The sequence below is a fragment of the Odontesthes bonariensis genome, chromosome 15 (assembly GCF_027942865.1).
Source record: "Odontesthes bonariensis isolate fOdoBon6 chromosome 15, fOdoBon6.hap1, whole genome shotgun sequence".
NCBI classification, from domain to species: Eukaryota; Metazoa; Chordata; class Actinopteri; order Atheriniformes; family Atherinopsidae; genus Odontesthes; species Odontesthes bonariensis.
The window spans coordinates 24,931,479-24,949,400 of record NC_134520.1 but is presented as its reverse complement, the minus strand read 5'-3'; the positions used below and the strand labels follow the sequence as shown (position 1 = coordinate 24,949,400).

Here is a 17,922-nt window from a genome sequence, read left to right as displayed (position 1 = left end):
GTCAGGGGACTGTGTAGAACACCTGAAAGTGTGTGATGTTGTTGTATTTGCACTATATTCTGGGATAAACAAGTGACGTCTGTAAATTATATGACCGCGCGGTCACTCTCCTAACACAAGAACCTCAGTTTGGAATTCCTGTCGGCAATGAAAACCAAATTTATCTTTCTTTTTTCTTGAACTCAATTGAATCATTTTAGAGAAACATGATGCAGAAATTGTTTTGGCAATAAAAACTAGTCTGCTGCATGTAAGGGCTAAATGAATGTGACATTCAGCGGAGACATTGGCTTTTGTAACAACACTGAGAAGGACACAATATTTTACTTGGATCAGTAACATTAGAGTTTTTTTTGATGAGGTCAGTATTTGATCGGATACAGTTTAACCTGTTATTGTAGCAGTGCGTGCCTCCTAATCTAGAAGAAGATACGTGGGATATAGAATTTGCTCTTAATCTTTTGACCTTTTTAAAGCAGTTCCCTTTTATTTTTCTCAGTAAGAATCTAATTCCACTTATTTCTGTAAAGGGTTATAAAGGTAATAGTGAATCTCAGTTCTTGATGTAAAAAATGAAAAGCAGCTTAAAAACATTTAAGACGTCTCCTGCTGTCTGCATCATGTTGTGTCCCGCTGATCAGCGATGTGATTGGCTGCCCCTTGGTTAATTAGAGGAGGAAGTAGCATAATCCTGCCTCACCTCCAGACTCAATGACTGAAAAGCTCCAATTTGTGTTGTTTGAACATGATTAGAGGAGCACTCTCAGCATGGCCTGTTGCTGGGTAAAGATACTGTTTGTGTGTCTCTGTGTTTGTATGTGTGTGTTGGTGCCCTGAACCAGCCTGTCCAGTTGCGAACCAGTGTGATGTAAGTTGTTTGATTTTCAGGTCGATGCTGGAGCCAAATCTAGACCTTTACTGCTGGGGCTGCAATCACACACTGCCTCTGTGTGTGCGTGTGTGTTAGTCTGTGCTTTGTGGCCCTCGGTGGTTCAGGGCCAGTGTTACACTTACCAGTTTCTAATGATGTTAATGCCGATCAGCCTCTTCATTGATTTCTGCCCAGCTGGACAGACAAAGCTAATCACTGAAGATATGATCAATACCCGTCCCGAGCAGTAAATCAACCATTAAGGCCCAACCTTTAAACTCCAAAAATTCGACCAGTTCTGCACCATGCAGTCACAGTCATATCTGAAGGGACCAGTCACCTTAAAAAAGTTTTGGTGGTAGTCAAGTATTTCAATTCAATTCAAATTGCAGCTTTAAGGTGAAAATGATGTAATCCATCATCAGAGGGAGATGTTTTCTTTACCTCGGTGAAATGCCTGAAACGTTGTGAGGAGGTGGAGCATGTACAAAGGACAAACCTATCAAATGTTTGTGCAGATCCAGTCTACTTTACGTCAGGACGCAAGATGAAATTCATGCCATTGAAATTTAAAACAGGACTGCGGGTCAAACAAAACAGGAAAGGTAAAAATGTCATCCTGGCCTACAGAAATTGGCGGGGAGAATTTTTCTTCTTTTAACATTTTGTAGTAAAAGAAAATAGCTTCAATTGGAAATACTGTTGATTGCTTAGGAAAAATATGAATTATAGTGGACTAATGGTGTTATAGAAAATATTGTCATTTTGATTATAATATAGTTAATTTGTTAAGATCCTGTGCTGTAATAGAACAAACAAACTTTTCAGCTATATTCAGTGTGGACTGATGTTTTTGAACACATCTCAGACAGATGGTCTCCGATGTAACCGAGGCCCATGCATTTTAAACCACACCATCAAAACAGAGGTCTCCTGTTTCCAAAAAAGCAGGAGTCCTTCTTCCGCCTGTAGGTCAGAGGCAACAGAAAAATAATAAATACAGCAGCTGGTTTGACTGGCTGCAACCTTCTCCTCCCCTTTGCTATATTTAGAGGGACATGCTCTGTGATCAGATGTTGATGTTGGACACAGAGCGTTTGCTCTGTTTGGGCAGAGATCCACAGTGGCTGGTCAGGTGAATAGAAGGAGCAGCTGGCGCTTCGTGGAGGTCTGCCAGTCCAGCACAGTTGTATAAAAGAATGGAGGAAGTAGATTTGAGAGAGGATCTCTTAGGATGGTGCAGTATGGTGGATGCATGTGGCATTTTCTGTGATCTTTTCATAGAAAGAAACTTTTGGCCTTTTGATAAAGACTAATCTAAGACCACAGTAACATATCAGCTTACTCTGTGTTCACTTAAATCTAAATCCTCTCAAGTCTCCTCTTCAGACTCCACTGTGCAATGAAATCTAAATGAACAGTGTTGTGAAAAAAGTCACATTGTTCTACTTTTTTTCTGTATTTTAAAGGGGAAACTTTTAGGCTCCTTTTTAGCTCTATATTTTCATTCTGCCACTCCATCAGAGTTGCATTAGACCCTTACTGACTCTTGATTGTTTCTGTGAAATATATGAAACGCCTCCAAATGCCTGTTCTCAAATAGACTCCCAACATGACTGTAGTTTGGCAAACCTTTGGTGTGAATGCACACAGTGGAGACAGAATTCCGTGCCAACTGATGATTAAATTAATTTAAATGAATATTTTGCAGAAATTGAAGAATTAAAACAACAAATAGTTGTCATTTTAGGGATTTTCTGTACTTGAAGATCTGCGTTTCCATATCTTGTTAGTGAAAACATAAAAAGAAATGTCCTTTTACACGCTAAGTTCCTAATAACAAGGCTTTCTATTATATGTGCACCTACTGTTTGTGATTTTACAACCTAAATACAGCATTTTGCTAGCTGCAGATCCATTAAATATCGATAGATAAAATATATCATTTGACTAAACAGAAATTAAATAAGTCTCTGACAACTACAAAACACAACTCTTAAACCTGGTTGTAAAATATTTCCCACTCCCATCCTGGCTGTCCATGATCCTACACATTACATTATAGGCGATCCAACTCAGAAACAGACAAGAATTTCATAACTGTGGCTTTAGCAAAGATGTTTTCATAAGAAACCTAATCAAGTTTTCAAATTACGGGACAAGGTAAAGCAGCAGATTCGGTATAATATAGTTAATGAGTGCATGGCTCAAATTGCTCTGTCCTAAAGATTGCTCAGAGATTTCCTCTTTGTTGTGAATTAGTACTATATCAATAAAAATGTATTGAGTAGAGGCAGGGGCCCTTTCAATCCATCAATTATCTTTGGGCTTTAGTCCCTTTTTCTACTGCTGACCCTTGGATGTCACGGTACCAAATGATGTCATGACTATGGCAGCCAGTTTTAGCAGCAGTTCATCTACAGAGATTTTGCAGATGTGTGATTAATTTGTAATTATATTTCGGAGATGTTTTGTGCTGGTGACAGCAAAAAAAATCCCTCTGTATGAGGATTGCTTCCTTACAGAGGAGTGTGTTTGTTATTAACTCCGAAGCAGAAAGTCTCAGTGGACTTTGCAGTGGGTGAAGGAGAACAATTTGAACTTTGCCGTCTCATTTCTTTCTTTACAATGCACAGATCGGAGTTTGCGTAAGTAACCTTCCTGATTGTTATTCTCCCACCCTGCTGCCCTACGACTCCTTTGTGTGTGCAGTCATGATAACACACACACACACACAGTGACAGTAAAAAGAAAGCTGTTTGGCACGGAATTGATGAGGGGAAGCGGGTTGTTTTTCTGCTGCTCTCAGATCAAATGTACAATAGGCTTTAGGTGTAAAGTAAACACACACTCCGTGAACTCTCACTGACACACATACTAGCATGTTTTTCCATTTTTGGGAGGACTCCCATTGGCATTATGTATACCAAACGTCTAACCCTAATGCGACCCCTAACCTTTAACTAAACCTTATTCTAACTTAAACCTTCGAAGAAAAGTCTGAGCCTTCAAGCCCTTTGAAGTTTTTGTTTATTCTGTGCTGTCATTATGACAGTTTTGCATGAAAGTTTGCCCCCCCTCTCACACACACGCACACACGCACACTTATATGAACACTATAAAGTGCTCCCTGGACTGTTTTCCTCCTCACCTCTTGCCTCCTTCCCTTCCTGGTGTGATGTTTGAGGCCTCTGAGCCAATTCCCACGCTACAAGGAAAGAAAAACAGGAGGGAACATGTGTGTATATGTGTGTGTGTGTTGACCTTTGAGCCTGGGTTTGTGTCATCCTCCTCCATCAAATAACATCTGGCCTTGACAGTGCTTTTCTGGATCACGCAGACCTAGTATAAAGATGCCTAAATCCCTCTGCCCTGATTCCCATGAGCACTTCTCAAACACACATGTGTGGACAACAACTGAAACTGGTGGGGCTGTTCCCAGCACAAGGTTTGAACTTTTTGTACCATTACGTAGAGTTACCCTCAGAAAAGACTTCAGAGAAATGACATAAGGTCAGGTTTGGATGACAGATGTTGCAAATGAAGATAACTAATGGTGTGTGAAGTGGAGTTGCATAACATGAATGACATGTTTTGTTGCAGAGCAATTTTTCATTTTCTGGCTGTCGCTGTAAATGTTATTTTTTGATGTGATAAAAAAGTGTCCATCCAACTCTCTGAACTCACAGGAAGTTTTAAAATGAATTATTTTGTATGGCCAACCAGTCAGAACCCAAAGATATTTAGTTTGTGGTCACATAAGATAAAGAAATATAGAAAGCCCTCACAGCTGAAAGGCAAACCTTTTGGAAAAGTTAAATCAAAATGGTTTGAGGTAATTTTTTTAAGTCAAGTGAAATAAACTGAAACTATGATGATGACCACTTTTTTTCATTTGGATTTGTGGAAATGATTCCTCCTCTTGGTGTAAACTAAACATCCTGGGAACAAAAGCAAAGGCTAGGATGTGGGTGGTAAGTGATGTTTGCGTGAGAGGAAAGTTTAGTAAAACAGAGTTAAAGAGAGAAAAGGGAGTGGTGATGTACGTCAGAGAAATGGAGAACAATGCAGGACGCAGGAGACAGACCAAGGTCAATTTGCTATGTATGTTTTAAACTGAAAAAGACGCCAGCTCGCCCTCCTGTCAGTCTGTCTGGATTGCCTTTCTGCTGTCTGTTTTACATTTGAAGAGACCAACAATTTGATTCTCTTTGGCCAATTCTTCTGGTAATTTTTGTATGGTTGCTCTTTGTTGAAACAATCAGACTAATTTAGCGTTTCATGTGTAAGTGTAATTTGCTTTAGTTCATGTATTTTCCTTCATCATGAGATTAAACACTGCTAGATCAATCACTTTTTTTATAATTTAGGCAATAATGAGACTTGTTCTATCAGCCTTGATAAGCCTGAACTGGTGGACCTCCACCTAAAGTGTTGTTTGAAATGTGACATTGTGTAAATGTACACTTTAAAAACACTTGTGGATACTTTTCGTCAGCAGATTTTGTGTTTTGTCTCACATTTCTTGCATATCCTTCACAAGCAACTAGAAAGCCATACGATCGTAATAATTAACTATCAGTCTAATAACCCTCTGTGTTTTGGGAAATAAAATTACACCACACAAATGTGTTCCTTAACACAAAAACATGTTTCATGTTTATGCCCCTATATTATTTACATGAGCATAGGTCTCACTAAGTACTCTGGCTTCCCCCCACTATCCAAAAGCATGTATGTTAATTGGTGATTCTGATTTATCCGAGGAGTGTGTGTACGAGTGCATTGTTGTCTGTCTAGGTTTTCTCTGTTTGGTCCTGCAACGCTGCCTCTTGCTCATTGGCATGGGACTGGCAGTGGGACAGGCTCTGGTTATAGAAAATGGATGGATAGATCGTGAACTGAAACAAAAGCTAAACTAAAGAGAGTGATTATTTTTAAAAGAAAATAAATTAGAAAGAAAAGTACCTAAGTATGCAGGAGAAATAAAGATAAAGCAGTGTGAAAGGTCAAATTAAGCAATGTAATGTAGAACAGGTTCATTAAGAGTGTTTGCAGTACTTAGTATTTCTCAGCAGTGGGTGCTGTCCCCCTTTCAGAAGCCTACTGACTTGGGGATTGGGGATGCCATGGACAACTGCAAGATGTGGTTAAGTGCAGCAGCTGGGAAGTTCCATAGTAGTCTGTGGCTGCTTTTCTCATTGTCATTAGTGACATTACTTCATTTTGTGCATTTTGACCTGCTGAGCAGTTCGAATGGCTTGATGGTATTCAGTAAAATGTTGGTATAAGCCGGCCAGTGACTGCTGTGTGGAGAGTTTGATGTGACCACAGTTATGAAATGAAGTATTGATTTACTAGGTCCTCTTGTCAAAAGAATCTGTCAAAAGTTTGTATTTTAGTGGAAAGATTTATTGTCAATCAATGGTTCATTCCTCTTTCTGTCATTGAAGATGATAAAACATTGAGCTCTTACTCATTACTTTATGTTGTACTCTTAGGCTGGATGGTCCTCTTTCTCCATCTGAGACTCAGTGATTGATAAATATTTTATTTATGAAGCTGTTCTCGGTCTGCTTCGAACTAGCTAGTCTTTCAATTTGCAAAGGTATTGTTTACATATCTAAATTTTTTGTGTAAATTCATTTAACATGTCTTTAGATAAAGGTTTTGAAAAATTGGAAGGAAACAGAAGAGAGTTTAAATTCGCTGTTGAGAGTTAAAACTACAGACATGGTAGAGTCATTTTAAACTGGTTCTCAAAATGCTGTCACAAAATGAAATGGAAAAATAAAATAAAAATGTGTGAAGTATAAGAATTTAGGGACAAGACTTTTGTTTGGATTTCCTTGAGTTGCCTTGTGGAATTTGAAATACAGTCCTCCATAAATGTAGGGGAGGGAAGAAATTATCTGCACCCGGCCTGAGCAATCGATGTAAGGCGCGTCAGAAGCCTCGCAGTTCCCCTATTTCCTGTCAGCCAGATCTATTTATAGCTTCTGACGTCACTGGGCTCCTCTGCTGGAGCCTCGTCACGGCTGACTACACTGAGCCAGGGGAGGGTGTGCTGTAGAGTGGGGTTGATCCAAAGAGTGGTGGGGTGTCATCGTTGAGGTAAGCCCTGCTGCTGCACCCCAGCCCCTCTCCATCATGTCACACCAATCAGGTGTGAGGTGCCGAACACATCACTGTGCTAGATACAGCCTTACTGGTCTCCCCCCTCCTCCTCCTCCTCATCATCTCTCTATCTCTCCCTGCTTCTGTGAGCTGGGACTGTTTCATTCAGCATCAGTTGCATAATAACCATCTCTCTTTTATCTGGCCCTATTATTGGTGGATCCCTGGAGGCATTGCTAAAAATAGACACAGAAGTAACCTTGGTGCTCTGTGTTCTATTGATATGACCTTGGAAGGAGGGAGGGTAGCTGCCATGAATGAGAATGAATCTGATTGACAAAAAACACACAAAAAATCTTTTAATACTACCTCTGAGATATCCACACAGTTGTGCCTTAAAATCTGTTTTCATCATAAAATCATTTGCTAGAGAATTTAGGTCAAATTAAAACCAAAAAAACTAAACTTTTTTCAGCCCTTAAAACAAACAGGACAGATGACGAAAGTGTGAGCTTTATACCCAGATCAGTCTGTGAGTCTGTGTCCTTGAGCAAAACATAGTTTATTGACCATGTGAAGAACATGGTGCAGAGATCAAAAGAGAATAAGAATGGCCATGTTGATAAGCTTTAACCCGTTACTGTCCTCCCTCTCTGCTCTTTGTGGTATGACATCCTCCCTCTTTTTTGGATGCTCACTTTGTTATGAAAGTTTTAGTGAAAGCCAGCAATTTCCCTACGCCTGCACTTTAGATCCTGCAGACTGACCTCGTCAGGAGCTGGACAGAATCATAGTGGCAAAAATTACAGATTTGCAAATAATGCAGTAAAAATAATTTCCTTATTTCCTTTAAAATCCTCTTTTAAGATGTTAACCTGCTGTCTTCATGACCTTCTACACTTCTTGGGCCATACTTGAGTGTAGCCACTATTAAGGAGTAGGGGGTGGTGGTTAGTAGCTGTGTTGACCTGAAGTGGAGATAGTGGAGGGAAAGATGTGCGTAAGTGTGTTTTTGTTTTTTTTTTATTGCAAGAAGTCAGTAATCACAAGGTCACCTGCTCTGTTTTCTGTACATTTTATTAGTAATCATGCAGCCAAGCTCTATAGACATCCATAGTGTTACTGTCTTTTTTTTATACACCTTCATCCCCCTCATCGTATTTCTTTTGCTGCCAACAGAACCATATGGCAAAAAGGTTTGGAAATGTTCAACTGATTCAAATTATGAAAGGGTAACTTATTGCTAATAGATTTAATAAAACAGATAACAGTAGCACGTAATTGTAGCACTAGCAGCAGTGACCTGAACACATTAATTGTGTCATGAATTTAAACAATGGAAACATTAAACTTAGTTTCTATGCAGTTTGTAAAAAACAATGTAGTATTTATTCATTGTTTCTCCTCGTTGTGTCTTTCAGTTTTGATGTGGAGAATGGCCTGCCGGTGGGTCGCAGTCCACTGGACTCTCAGACGAGCCCGGGCTCTGGTCTGGTTCTTCAGGCCAACTACCCCCACAGTCAACGCCGCGAGTCCTTCCTCTACCGCTCCGACTCAGACTTCGACCTGTCCCCCAAAACCATGTCCCGTAACTCATCCACTGCCAGTGACATGTGAGTATTTACAGACACTGCCTTTAAACTAACCGGCTTGTTGCCGTTGCCATATTTTACACTGAAGGGTTGGGTGGGTGGGAAATGTATTGTTTTTTTTTTTTGTCACAGTTCCTCCAGAGAAAAACAACTATGAAGGGAAGATGTGAAAGACAACTTGTTAAGTTAATATCATAGTTTAAAAACATGTGTTGAACAAGCAGGAAATGAACAATTCACCGAATATCTCTATCTCCTGTAACTCATCGTTTGTTAACCTACACTTAGAAAAATTTGTGTTAACAATAACTGATTCAAATTTAAGAACCAAATCTGATGTTGCCAAGTATAGTAGTAAAGACTGAAGTAAAGTTTTTTGAATATTTAATTTACATGACTGTACTCATTACATCAATTTTATTAGTAAATGTATTCAATGATAAAAGTATACATACATTTGTAGCAGAGTTCTATGCTGTTAACTCTAGTTCAATATTCACATTTATTAGTCCTTTTAGAAATACTTTTATGTTGAAAAACAGTAGAAGAATTCAGTTGGTGTTTTTTTAGATTTAGTGAGTACACATCCCATCATCATCCCACAGACTGTATCAGCACTGTTGACATAAGGCTGCTGGGGAATTTATTAAGCAATTTGTCATTGTCAAAATATTTTTCTGTAAGCCCATCCAAGGTCCTATTTACACACTAAGAGAAGTGTTTTTGACATCTGGCTTTAAAGAGGCTTTTGGCAGCACAGCTAAAGTTAGCTGAGTATTCAGTTGTTCCAGTAGTGTAATGGGCTGTTCTGCATCCAGTTTCTGTCTGTTTATACAGCTAAAGATTTCTCTGTGCAGCTAGCAGTCTGTTTGAAGCCAGTGACAGTGTAAATGGGGCCTCGACCACCAATAGCTGTCGCTCCTTTGTTTTGAAGGGAGGAGGGATTGAAGCATTGGGAAGTGAATTGGCTACCTCGGTGAGACAACATGTGAAGATTGCTGTGATTTTTCTGTCGTACCTCTTTGGGCTGTGCCATAACGTCCCGAGTCACCCCTCTCCACCGTCCTGCTTACATGTCACCTTGTCCTGAATGCGACTTGAAGAACACTGCCATGAAAGCTCAGCTGCAAAGTCCCAGCGAACATTTGACCGATTGTGACGTGATATCACCCATGTTTGATTTGCCAATTGAAACAATTCACACAATTCATGTTAGTGCACTCGTGTTACAAAATAAGAGTCTCGTACAGTGTCATAATGTTTGCTGGACAGCTATGAAAAGGGTGATTTTTTTTTTACCTTTTACTTGTAGCATGTTTTTACCCTGAGATGTGAAGGTGCCCAAGCTGCATGCTGTGACACAAAAGCCTACAGAGAGCTCCACCTTTTCAAACCGCACCCAGAGCATGAACACTGCCCCTCACCTGCATGTAGTCTTAGCTGTACAAACATGTTTAGAGGCCATCTGTGATTTTTGGCTCTCATTTCTTTTGGCCACAGTAGCTACTTTTCTTGCCATACAGTAAAAGTAATTTTGATATTCACTTCCCTTTTTGCTGCACTGTTTTCCAAAATGTGAAACTAATACAATTCACCCTCCTTCCCCTTCAGTGTGATATTCAGAACAATGTTAGCCAACAGCAGCTTTACTCTAATATCCTGATGTGTACTATTTGTGTGTGCGTGTGCGTGTTTGTATTTTAAAAGTTTTTCACCATCTCCTGAGCCTGTCTGGCTTCTCAAATGACTTCTTCACAAGACATTTGTTTTAATTTATTTTTTTATTATTCAGGCATGGAGAAGACATGATAGTGACTCCATTTGCACAGGTAAGTCACATTTACACACAGTTTTCAGCTCACAGTGTTTTGATCATCCACTTTCATCAAAGCGTCTATATATCAGCGTTGACTCTGTGACGGGTTGAAGCTTAAATCTGTACATCGACAGTCCTAAAACTGTGTTGTTTAACCCTTCTTTAAATCCCAGTTTCTCAGATGTTATAAATACACATCGAAGCAATTTATGTTTTTAATTTTATGCTTTATGAGAAAGCTAGTTGAAGTTAATAAGTTAATAAGTCAAGCAGTGTATCGTTAGCTTTTTTCCCCTTTTTTTGGAGGTTTACCAACTCCGGATGATAGCCCAACCATTATATGGACATTAAATACAGAATTTGCTTTCCAAATGTACACAACTTAAAAGAGTGGTCGCAAGTCTTTATTCACTTGAAAAATATTCAGAAGGCAATTTTCATTAAGATTTATATACTATAACTATAAGAATAAACCCACACATTTTGTTAAAGGTGTTAGATACCATTATCCTATAAATGTGTTTTAGAATATGAGAGAAGGAAGTCATAAAAGTTTTCATGAAGCTAAATGATGTCAGTGTGCTGACTAGTACTTATTATGTAAAGCTATAAAACAACCACAGCAGACGAGTGTTGAACCAAAGTCCTGTACTATGAAATTAAAGCAAACCAAAACCACTCGAAAATCAAGGTGTCTAGCTCTACCGAATGCCAGTAAGATACGGTAGGTCTAAGGAGCTCTTATATGAATCAATAACTTTTTACACAGATTTGGAACAGCCACTTCAAAGGCACAGTCACCTCTGTTTTTGGGTCTGGATCTTTGAACGTCTAGAACATCAGGTTGGTTGACCTCAGTGTTCTCCAGATAGGCCGCAGCCAGCCCATTAAGAGCTTATTATTCAGCAGTGAAATCTTAGAGTCAGTTTTATAACAAACAGGAAGTCTTTGGAGTGAGGCCGACACTCATTTGTGTGTTATAGCATCTTACTTTCTTGATCCAGTTAAAAGACATTTTGAACAAAATATAGACGACAAAAAGACAATTGATTTATTCCCACGTGCAAACAATTAAAGTAGTTTCGCCAAGAGGAATTAAAGGCACGATCTATGTTTTTCAGAATCTCTGAAATAAGAAATAAGGCTTTACCTCGGCCAGTCCTAATGGATAAAAGCTTCTTTCGACTACTGTCTGTCTGTGAAATTTTGAAACAGCTGTCACGCAAATGTTTTTAACTGAGCATTGATTGTAGGAATCTAAATGTCCAGGAAAACTGTCAGGATGATCCAGAAAGAATAAGAGACTTCTTCCACTGGCTGATGATAAAGGGTGCATCTTTCAGGCCTATTAATACAACTCCTCTCTTTTTCCCTTTTTAGGTTCTTGCCAGTCTGCGGACTGTGAGAAGTAACTTTGCTTTTCTGACACATCTCCAAGATCGTGTGGGAAACAAGTAAGAACAGGAAAACAGCCTGGATGACTAACTGCTTGCTGTCTCCTTTAATTTACAAATATCTCATCTGTTTCTTGTTTCAGACGACCATCAGTCGGCAACCAGCCACCCATGTGTAAGCCTAGTCTCGCAGGTCAGTGTTGATATCCCTGTCAGATGGGACACTGTGAGGTCTTTTAACTTAAACTTAAACTTGAACTTTTAAAGGAGTTTGTGCGTCTTAGCTGTTGAATTTAAAGCATTAAAATGTAAACATGAACATCAGTTTCCGTAATCAAGGAAACTCTTGGTCACAAGAATCATGTAACACATTTCAGATATGGATGTTTCCGTGCAGTAGCGGTCACATTTCTGACCTTCAGCATGTGCTTGTGTGACCTTTCAGAGGAGCCTTATCAGAAGCTGGCGATGGAGACACTGGAGGAGCTGGACTGGTGTCTGGACCAGCTGGAGACGCTGCAAACGAGACACTCAGTCAGCGAGATGGCGTCCAATAAGGTGAGCTGACGCCAAACTGAGCTTCTTACAGACAAAGCTACAGCATCAGTGACCCAGCATGAGCTCATTGGGTTATTGAAGCTGTAGCTTTGTCCAAACATTGTATAACACTAATACTAACGTACATGTCAGCAGATTTTATTGTTCAACACCAAACAAAGGATTCATGTAGCTATGTGTCAACAGCCCTCACAACCAAGTTTGCATTTTGCAGGAAGTTAAATCAGGCGTGTCTCAGCTTGTGCTACCAAAAATGATTCAAGGTTTTTGTCTTTGCTGCAGCAGATTTTATTTTTCATATCTCATTTAAGTAATATATGGGGCTTAGAAGTGTTTAATACTGATGAGAAAAAGGAATCTTTGCTAGCATAATAGTATTTTGATTTAGCAGGATGAACAAACACACCAGGGTTCACGAGTGGCGCCTCCCTCCACCAAAAGAGTTAATTAGCATCACTCCTTTTTGTTTCTCCCCTCTGTGTGACTCCACCGTCTTCCAGCCAGCCAATCAGATCCTTCTCATCCACCCATCCTCTAAAACTAGACGAATGTGATTGGTCAGAGAAGGGGGAAACAGCATCCAGGGTTGGGAGGGGATGTTCTTTACAGCTTCTCCCTCTTTCCCTCCTTATATTTCTCATTGACAGTGTCTAACAATGGCTAGATAAAAGACCATCTCCCACCATTTCCCATCTGATGTTAGTGCACATCTCAAGCCTCCCCCATCCCACCCCTCTAACCCCCCCTTTTATCTCAAGGACTGCAGCTTGGATTATGGGAACTTTCATTTCCATATGGACTCTTTCTCATGTTCAGGCAGTCCCTGCTGCTCATGGAGCAGGACTTGCTGTAGAGGGCAAATTACAGCAGATCACTAAGCAAGCAAACTTGGATTTTAGCTGCCACTAACACCAACATGTGCATGCGGACATGCTTCAGTTGGCATTCTGGGTTTGTCTGTGCTGGAGACTCAGACAGGTGAGTGACAGAAAGTGCTGCTAGCTTTCCTTGTTTACAGTGGGATCTATTGATCGGCTTTGCGGGGGGACGGGGGGGGCAGAATGCTGAGTGAGCCAGGCTGTCGGATCTGACTAAGGACTACTGGACTCACTAACAGGCTGAACACTGAGAGTGACAGAAAAGATGTGTATGTTAATGGGAGCATGTGATCAGTGTTTCTTTGGTGAACTTTAGGAATCTTTCGCATGCAAACATGTGTCTTTATGTGCTTACACATAAAGCTGAGAGAAAAGAGGCAGCAGAAAAAAAAATCCTAATAAACAGAGAAAGGTTATGCCTGTAACTACAGAATTATGTATGTGTTTGGGTGTACCCAAATATGTGTGTCACATAGTAGTCGTGTAACAACTACAGCTTTACTCCTCACCCACATCCCCTGCCTCCTCTCTCAGTCACCATGTGCTGAAGCCGGTACATAATCGGTGTGGAAACTACCGCTGCGAGGAAATTCTGACAGAAACACTGACCACTTTTGTTTTTAATGACATTTTCAGTACGTTTTCCCTTGTAATTTGTTTAATTTTACTGCATACTGTGCAGATTTCTCACACAGCTTTTTTTCTTTTATGTATTTTAAAAGCAGAACAAATTCTACACGTAAAATGTACTGATGGTCTGTCAGATGCAGTGCTGGGGTTCTACGGAACAATGGAGCATCCTCACCATCGAAAATAAGACACCAGTTTCTGTTATTTGAAATTGAAATGTTTTCCCATTCTTGTTTAATTCTGGATTTCATCTGCTAACCGGGGACGCCCTCTTACTTTTTCTCTTTTTTTCTTTTTTTCATAATTTGCCAAATGTTTCCAGTGTGTGACTGGATATTTAGCACCTAATTTTTTTTTTTTGCTGCAAAACTGTGATGTTATCCATGTAGAATGTGGTTTGGCGTTCATCACTAAGATCATCGCGGCCTTCCCGGCAAGAGACTTCATCTGAACGTTGCTCAGGAACCCGTTTTTATTGTTCAGCATTAATGCTTCACAGATGTGCTCGAACCATTTGCAGTATTTCATCCCCATACCATTACAGATGCTAGTTTTCTGGATCTTGTTGGATATGTTATTGGAGGAACTGCCTTAATTGAGAATGGCTATTTATTACAAGATACTTTTAACAGAAAGATCTTCCAGTTTCTACATTTAACTCTCTGCCTCTGCTCTTTTTCATAGTTAATACTTGACTGAGAAACAAAATATACTCTCTATCATATAAAATCGAGTTTGCACGATAGGAAAATAACTGGATTGAGTTGTTATGCACATTTGGTGTAAACATTTTTGGAAACAGGGTTAAAAGGCCTTTTTCCCTTGGCCCCACCCAAATCTACAGCACCCACACCAAAGTGGAACATTTATGAACAATCACTTTTTGCATTGATTTGTTTGAATACATATTGAATTATTTGTGCCATTTCATCTGTACATATATCTTTTGTTGCATTTTATATTTGCTCCTTAAATTGATTTTTTTATCCTTTAATGGGTTTTCCAGTGTGTGTACCAGCAGAGCGTAAAGGAAACATTTCCTTTCTTGTTTTTTTTTTCTCTTTAAAACTAAACATATGACAATCAACACCTTTGACTCCTTTGAGCAATGCTTTACACCAGTCTCTCTTCCATCCGTCCAACACTATATTGGGATGAATGATAAAACACAATCTATGTCCACTAATTACAGAAGTGAGTTTTTCTTCTGATTTCCACCAAATAAAGGCATTGAACTAATTATTAGAAACACAAATGCTGTGTATGTGCAGTCCTCTTGAACTAACCACATTTTTGGGGATTTGGGTTTTTTCTTGTATGAATGTAGTTTAAGAGGATGCTGAACCGTGAGCTGACGCAGCTGTCAGAGACGAGCCGCTCAGGGAACCAGGTGTCAGAGTTCATCGCCAGCACCTTCCTCGGTGAGTTTAACATCTAGAAGACAGTAGGCTTCGTGAGTAAAAACATAATTAGACACTTAAACAATTGTTATTTAAAAAAAAAATGCACACAATGGCCAGCTTATTGGATAAATCTGACTAAACCTTATGATGTGTAGTATGATCTGTACAACAAAGTCTTCTTAAAGGATATACAGTAATGTTTGGTTTTAATGCAATTCCTGTATGGAGGTGCTGATCAGATATTTTGGAAGCTGTGACATTATAAAGAGAGGGGCTTTGAAATTGTAATGTAGCCTAAGTGATATAGATACAGAATATCTGAAAATATGACCTTTTTTTATGTTTTGATATGTTTTTATTTTTTATGTTTTTTATGACATGTCAGTGTCTGTGGTACAGTTCAACTCAATTTGCATGATTGCGTCACCTGATTTTACTGTGTTGTACGCATTAGGTATTAGATCAGAGTGTAATTTAACATGTGAGAATGTTAGCATACATCCAATATGCTACACACTCCATGAGCTGTTGAAAAGAAAATAAGTATAAAGAACAGATTAACTGTAGCTGATTCTGGCGCCTTTTGCTTGTTTGGAATATTAAGAAAAGGCAGAAAAGAGGTGAGGGTTTATTAAATTAGAGCAAGAAGAAGAAAGAGATTTTTCAAGAAATGATAAATGGTGAGAATAATGAGGAAGTGTACATGAAAGTAGAGAAATGGGGGAAAGAGTAAGGGAAGAGAGAAAGGAAGAACAGATAAAGAATGTTAAAAAAAAAATGTTGGCGAATAGGACAGATGGGGAAGGTGAGGATTTCTCCCCTGAACCAGAAGGAGGCGTGGCCGTAGACAGCATTCCCGGACACTTTGTGTGGCGTTGTCGTAGCAACAGGGTGCAATATTATTCAGCAGTGTGTTGCATCAATACGAGGCTCAGTCTTCAGCAGCCCATCCGGCAGGATGATCCAGCCGAACGAGGATGGAGCTGTCAGTTGGATGCCGTTTTGAGATGAATGCCACATGCTTGGCTGCGTTTGGAAATGAACTCTGTGGCTCTGGGTGTAAGGAAGAGGAGGCACTGTGAGAGAGGTGAGAGACTCCAGACAGTGCCTCGAGTCACCTGCCATTCAGGTTGTTATGCATCTTTACCGTGGCGTGTGCTTGTATCGGGGCTCAGATCTGGATGCTGTTCAGACAGTCCGTGCTGCCAGGTTAATAAAAAATTGTGGCTAAAAAGATGCAGACGATGGTATGTGGATGCGAGGTAAAGCAGGCTGTCTGTGATGTCAAAATTGATTGGATAATTATTTCCTTGGTTTCTATAAAAATGGATGAGTCATTTCAACACAGCCGTGTCTGCCGGGACAGCACCTTAGTGTTAACAAATCATGTTGAGATCGTGTCTGTTCTGTTGCTGGAAACCTTGTTTTGGTGGGGGTTTTTATTTCATTTTATTGGAGAATTGCCACGTTTTTTTTTCTAAAGGATTATACTTCCACATATGGTTAAATATATTCAGTTGATTAAAGCTGTTATAATTTGAAAAATATGAGCTATTTGTCTGAGCTTAAGACAATATTGAGCTCCAGAGAAACTGATGGTTGTTACCCATCGTCCTTAGCTTTCTGCTGCTGGTATTCTGCAAATATAATCTTTCTATATGAGAAGATCAAACAGCTCACATTTAGATCTTATGAGATAACACGATATGCATACTCGATATGTGCCATGTTGTCAACATCTGTGTTTTTTTTTCTTTTTCTTGTTACAGTGGAGCAATGTCAGTTGTTCACAAGGTCATTATTCAATCTGTGCTGAAAAGAAGCTCAAAATCACGCCGACTTCAATTAGAAACTTAATGTACTGAAAGCACTGAAAATGAGAAATCTATCCACAGGATTTTGAATTGGATATGATTGCAAATTTGTCTTTAGGTGGCTAAATCTGTAAGTGAGACCGGATCAGTTTAGCAGGACAACACACAGTACATGTAATGTGCTGTTTGTTATGCTAAACTGTGGATAGGATGACCTGAGAATGGATGTCATTTTTAAATGAACTCAATGGTTTCTAAACAGATAGTGTGTAATAACTCTATTTCCTCACTTTTCATTTTTACTAATGCAGACCTTAGTAACCTTTCAGTATATTGTTTGAGTTATTTGAGTGTACCACCTGACAACTCTTCCTCATCTAGTATTTGCAGCTTTGCACATTAAGGCTCATGAGCTGTACAGACAGCTTCCCATGTTGTAATGATGAGCTAATGAGTTATATTTGTGGGAAACATGCATATTATGTGTAGGAAGACTCTGGTCTGAAAGGTAAATGTTGCATGTGGTCTGAGTGGGTTAAAATATTAAAAAAAGACAACTTTTTTTTTCAATGTAAAACTAACAACATTTCACGTTCCATTTTTTTTAAATGAGCATTTCCTTCTCATTCTTTTGTTGATTTGGGTTTTGGACAAAGCAAACATGATGGTGGTGTCTTTGAGCTCAGAGACGATGATGACGAACAGTAGATTAACTTGAAAAATAAATCAACAAATCAAGCCCTAATGACAATAACCACGAGATGCTGCTTGATGTGGGAGATAAAATGTACAGTTTGAGTAAAGTTTAAAGACGGTGAATGATTCTGCTCTCATGGCATTGGTACACAG

The 17,922-nt window shown here is 39.4% G+C and overlaps 1 protein-coding gene across 9 annotated transcripts in view; it reads left to right on the top strand.

The window, feature by feature from the left end:
* LOC142400618 (3',5'-cyclic-AMP phosphodiesterase 4C-like) overlaps nucleotides 1–17,922 on the top strand; it is a 93,227-nt gene that overhangs the window by 66,133 nt on the left and 9,172 nt on the right. For 5 of the 9 annotated variants that reach the window (XM_075485666.1, XM_075485668.1, XM_075485667.1 and 2 more), the window contains 7 exons: nucleotides 8,410–8,601; nucleotides 9,515–9,556; nucleotides 10,373–10,409; nucleotides 11,777–11,850; nucleotides 11,934–11,983; nucleotides 12,236–12,348; nucleotides 15,184–15,277. In XM_075485666.1, the coding sequence (XP_075341781.1) occupies nucleotides 8,410–8,601; nucleotides 9,515–9,556; nucleotides 10,373–10,409; nucleotides 11,777–11,850; nucleotides 11,934–11,983; nucleotides 12,236–12,348; nucleotides 15,184–15,277 (602 nt within the window). The remainder of the gene's footprint in view (nucleotides 1–8,409; nucleotides 8,602–9,514; nucleotides 9,557–10,372; nucleotides 10,410–11,776; nucleotides 11,851–11,933; nucleotides 11,984–12,235; nucleotides 12,349–15,183; nucleotides 15,278–17,922) is intronic. The other 4 variants (XM_075485669.1, XM_075485671.1, XM_075485670.1 and 1 more) reach the window with 1 other exon arrangement.